Source organism: Onychostoma macrolepis, chromosome 02 (genome assembly GCF_012432095.1).
Source record: "Onychostoma macrolepis isolate SWU-2019 chromosome 02, ASM1243209v1, whole genome shotgun sequence".
Classification (NCBI taxonomy): Eukaryota; Metazoa; Chordata; class Actinopteri; order Cypriniformes; family Cyprinidae; genus Onychostoma; species Onychostoma macrolepis.
The window spans coordinates 13,357,008-13,362,642 of record NC_081156.1 but is presented as its reverse complement, the minus strand read 5'-3'; the positions used below and the strand labels follow the sequence as shown (position 1 = coordinate 13,362,642).

The 5,635-nt window shown below is 34.4% G+C and overlaps 1 protein-coding gene across 1 annotated transcript; it reads left to right on the top strand.

Moving 5' to 3' along the window:
* Nucleotides 1-795: 795 nt before the first annotated feature.
* On the top strand, nt 796-4,719 carry LOC131529589 (uncharacterized). Its single transcript, XM_058759368.1, has 6 exons — nt 796-1,114; nt 1,263-1,430; nt 1,870-2,133; nt 2,322-2,414; nt 2,626-2,640; nt 4,033-4,719. Exons 1-6 carry the CDS (start codon nt 970-972, stop codon nt 4,173-4,175), a joined length of 828 nt encoding a protein of 275 aa, XP_058615351.1. The 5' UTR covers nt 796-969; the 3' UTR covers nt 4,176-4,719.
* The last annotated feature ends 916 nt before the right edge of the window (nt 4,720-5,635 follow it).

The window sequence follows — 5,635 nt, the reverse complement described above, 5'->3', positions numbered from 1 at the left end:
GACTTCTCCTACTAAAAATTATTTGTTCACACTACTTTTTTACATTGCTTAGTAGAACTTTTCGAAAGTTGGATTTTTTACAGTGTATGGTTGCCTCCCAGCTAATTTTGCACCCAAGAGTGTTTGTTTTAAAATAGTGTGCTTTAATTCCTGCTGGTAATGATTTCACTTTCATTTTCGATGAAGCTTTTGCTTTAGTCTCCAAGAGAATACCAGTGAATGCCAGTGTCTGCTCTCTTCCCCTTCCGGTTTTTGTTTACAATAGCCTCTTGTCGTGTTTTTTCCAGCACAGCCCAAAAAAGGCTTTCTTTCATGGTCCATTATGCGTTTTAAGGAAAGTGCACCCCAAAATCTAATTAATAACAAAACAAATAGGCCTATTATAGGGCTTTTCGCAAATTATGGTTTGATTATGAATTGTAATTTTTGGGTGACCGGTCTCTTTAAAATGTACACACATACCAAGTAGGCTAAACAAACAATAAATCCCATGAAAATGAAGTATGGGAAATAGGCCTATGTAGTCTTACTTCGCAAAATGACAGTTTCTAACATTAAAATCCCAGCATCTCAGTCACATTTGTAAATACAGTACAAATAAATAATAATAATAGGCTAATTATCTAGTTTCCAAACACTTTTTATGCTTCAAATGTTGTTTTGATAGTCTTAAGGATAGGGAGAGAGACTGAAAAGTCTCTCCAGTGCCGTTTCTATTCAGTATTTTTGTTTTGGTTTCATAGCTGTTAAATGTCAACTTCAGGTCAGTGTTTATATGTTAAAGACTCTTTCACCCTGGTGTGACAGTCTCCCTCCTCAGTTTCTCCTGGTAACAGCCAATGACACGCAAGTGCTCTCACTGTCTACATGTTTAAGCTAAACCTGCACACTGCGCTCGACGGTTTTGCACCAGCTCTGGATTTTGAATACTTTAGTCGTCTTTTAAAAAGCTGTGCAGTGTGAATTAAAATGCTAGAAATAGAAACCGAAAGAAAGCGAACCAAGATTCGAAAACAAACTTTTGTCATCGCCGCTCGCGCTTCATATCACGCAGAAATGCTCTTCTTTGTAACCATCGCTTTTCTTGTAGATATATGCTGGGCTCTTCCAACGGGTAAGTCTTTTATCCTGTTATAGCAAGCATCTTCACCATTCCTAAACCAGGCATTGCTGTTCTATTGCTCATATGTTCCTCCATTATGATCTGTTGTTTTAATTATGGTCAAGCAATAAAGCCCTCGTATGTGTGTTGTTGTTGTTAGACATAATTATTCAATTCGAGCGCAGTGTTTTGCTAAACGGGACAGTCGTGGAGAGGATCCTTGTCAGTGAAGCACATTTAAAGGGACAGTTCGACAAGCAACCTGTTGTCAGACCCATTCGAGATGAAATCCTGGAGATGATGGTGGAGAATGACCGTCAAACAGCAAGTAAAGCATTTTAACCCAGCACTTTATGTCATTTAGCATCAGAGAGGGAACAGTGATATTTTTAACGATACTGATTTTTTTAATGTGCTAAACCAATATTTAGAACCTATTTTTAATAGTTATATTTTTAGTATATCTCTATATATAAAGTGTATTTTCCTTATTGTTTTGGGTTATTGTAAAGTTGAAAATGCATAATTGAGTAAATTATATTGAGTAGAACATATGCAATGTTTGAGTTTGAACATGCAAATTTGTGTAAACAATACGTTAAATGGACTCAACTGTTGAGCATATAATGATGTTGTTGTCCTAAGAGATCCACCAAGTGGTGCCATTTATTGGATTCAGTAAAAATATCTGAATTATGTTACATATTGCTCTGTCACGTATTGTCATGCAACCACTCTGTGACAATAAATCCATCTTTATTTTTCAGGTTATAGTACATATAAACGTTTGAGGGAATGTAAGCTGCGAGGATATCGAGTCCTGCAGCTGTCTGACCGGTTTCAGCTCAATGGCAAAGACTTCCTGTCTTTAGATTCAGACAGTGATTCATGGACAGTGTTGAAGCAAGAGGCACAGGATCTAAAGCAGCCATGGACACTTAAGGCCGAGCATGCGAGTCTAGAGAAAATTCACCTGAAGGAAGAATGTGAGGAATTCATTAAACAGATGAATGACATCCAGAATCAAGAAGGTGAAGACTTATGATGATTATTTAACTTAAAGAAAATTATTAAAAAATGCTCCATTTTTTTTTTTTTTTTACACTACACTTTTGTGAGTATCAACTGTTAACATTTTATGAATACTATACTATAAAATAATACATGACTGCAAGATTCTTGTGTCTGAATCTGTCTGTATCTGTTGAATGTTTTTCAGGGCCCGGTGTGTTAAGAGTTATGGCTCCAGTTCTCGCCACTATTCTTTTCATTGGATTTGTCTTTATGAGCCTCCTTATCTTCAAGCGACACGGTGAGCATACGACTGGAATCATGTGCTGTGACGTGTATTTGTGAAAACACCACTGCAAATCAGTCAAACCACTACCAATGATTTTTTTAAATGGATAAAAAATGAAATGATCACAATGTGCATAAAAATATGTTTTGTTTGGTGTCAGTCACGTGTAACAAGGTCTCATTCTCCTTTCTTTGTCTTGCTCTTTCTCTTTTGCTCGATGCAGGTCATCAGCCAGGAGGTGAGATGTTTTAAATTGTTTACCAAATGCCTTAATTGCTGCAATATAAACACTGACAGAGGATTATATATTGACACTGATACAGCTGTCCCTGTCGACTGGATGGCACTCAGTGATCTAAGGTTCCCAGACTCAGATGATCTGTAGGCCATGTTCTATTATCCTAGTTAATAAGAAGTGAATTTCACTAAAATGGATTTAATAGTACAACTTGGTTTAGAAAAGGGTGATGAGGGTGTATATTCACCTTATATTTAACTACTTTGGCCACATTTTACATTACAATGGTACAGTGTAATTAAAAACTTTGTGAAAATATTTTGCTTTATGAGGTAAAGTCAAAAATTTGACTATCAACCTTGCTTAAGGTTACAGCAACAAAAATTTCCTTCAGTAATTGTTACAGAAAGTAAATACAATCCATGAGCAATAAACTCTCAACAACATGGAGAAGGTCTTTGATGTCTCATACTGTTTCTAAAAAGCTATGTACATACATTCCGTAAAGGAACAGTTCACACAAAAAATTTACTCACCGTCTGGCCATTCAAGATGTAGATGAGTTTGTTTCTTTATCAGAACAGATTTGGAGAAATTCAGCATTACAGCACACGCTCACCAGTGGATCCTCTGCAGTGGATGGGTGCCGTCAGAATGTGATGAAAACATCACAATAATCAAGTAATTCACATGACTCCAGTCCATCAATTAATATCTTGTAAAGTGAAAAGCTGCATGTTTGTAAGAAAGAAATCCATCATTAAGGTGTAAAATACAAGTCCATAATCAATAATAATAACTCCAGTGAAAACATCCATCCCCTGTTGTCCACTTACATCAAAATCCACCAACAGATTTGTTTAGAATGGTTTTGGACTATGTTCACTTGTAAATGGTGCTTGATCTATGCATATTTTCTTTTTTTTTTTTACTACAGAAAGCTATGTAATGAATAGAGGACTCGTATTTTGGCAACAGTTTGAAGTTAAAATAGTCCTGATGGATTTGTTTACTAGAAATACTTCAGCTTTTCCATATCACAAGATGTTAATCGATGCACTCAAGTCTTGTTGTGGATGTTGTGAATGTTTTTATCAGCAATTTAAACTCTAACACGGCACCCATTCACTGCAGAGGATCCGTTGGTGAGCAAGTGGTGTAATGCTAAATTTCTCCCAATCTGTTTCAATGAAGAAACAAACTCATGTGTACATTGGAAGGCCTGAGAGTCAGTAAACGTAAAGCAAAGTTTCACTTTTGGGTGAGCTATTCTTTTAAAAGGTCAACACCAGTGGACAAGCCCAGGATGTGTAAAATTAGTCATATCAGACAGGTGTGTTCACATGCTTTTATGCTGTTGATAATCAGATGTGTTATTTATGGCTCCTCTAGGTGTTTTAGGCTCAATTATCCACTATCCAGCCCATCATCTTGAAGTACCATTGGACGAACAGAGTCAAAAGGACATCTCTCAAGTTCCAGTGCTGAAGGGTCCCTATAGCAATCACCTAACCTGCCCGACCACATTATTGTGAAGAGTCAACTCTTTGTCATGATTTCAGAAGTCTTAGACTGATTTGTAAGTTCAATAATAAAATTGTTCCACTGTATGTATCAGTATATATAAAAATGTTTTTGCTTGAAATGATCTTGAAAGCTTAATTTGTAATTGTGTTAGTAGTATTGTATGCATAACATACTGTTGCAGAATGTTCTTGCACAGAGTTTAACAACAATCTCTGTGCCTCCAAAAAGCAGTTTAGCTTTTATATGGTTATTTTTATTTTTATTTTTTTTACTGTAGTTGTGGTCTTTTTATGTTACCAACTGATATTCTGCAATATTTACAGCACAATCTTATTCATTTTCTTGTGTGTAATGTCATCTAGACATACTAGTTTTTGATGAGTAATATGTTACATTTTCCTTCACTAAAACAGCTGATAACGTTTTGAAAGCATCTGTATAGCCTACCAAAAGATTTTCTTGTATCCGATACTAGCATTTTTTTTTTTGTGAATTCATGCAAAAATACCAAAACCAGCAAATAACCAAATAAATGTTTTTCTTACCTCATAATAGGTCTACTCTTTCATTATTCATTGCACTTTTTATTTATTTTCTCTAATAAAGATGGAATAATATTATTTAATATAATAGTGCTATATATTAAAATATGAATTATATAATAACATTAAATAAACCTTTGTTCCTTTTCAGAGATAAACCAATTAATGTATTAATTATAATAAATATTATTATATTATTGCATTATGTTGTTAATAGTTATAATTAATTAGCATTATTATTATTATTTATAATAGTAAAGTTAATGCATAAAAATAAAACTATTTATGTGAAAACTATTTTGCACATAGCACAAATTCACATTTATGAATTTGGTTTGTCTGCCTTTCAAATTTTGACTGCGAGTCTGTGATTCATAGCAGACAGACCTAACTAGGCCAACTTAATATTTTAGTAAGGTTTATAGATTCGATATGATAGAACAATATAAACTAGCCTACTAAAAGGATGAAAGAATATCAGCTACATGTAGCATGATTTACAAGAGTCTTTAATTACAAGGGTATTTGATGTTTCTATTTATTCATATATAAATGGCTCAGTAAGCTCTATAGAGGATAAGTTACATATACAGAATGTACTGGTGAACTACACTTAACCTTGGCCAAGAGAGTGAGAATGTTGTCGTGTCAAATTGCCTCTTTTTTTCTCACATTACATCACATCCCTAGTGGTAGGTTTTGTTTCTGCCGGAAGAGTGTGCTGGTCGTAAACATCTGGGATATTTTCTTATAGTTATAAAAAAGATACATAATTTGAAAATACGTGTGCATTTTTACTTACATAACTTCCAAGTTCCATAAAGTTTATCTAATTTAATATTATGTTTCTAGTGTTTTATAAATATCGGAACGATATTACAAGATGTTACATCACGCGAGTTTCCACACGGACATTTTATTGGCTG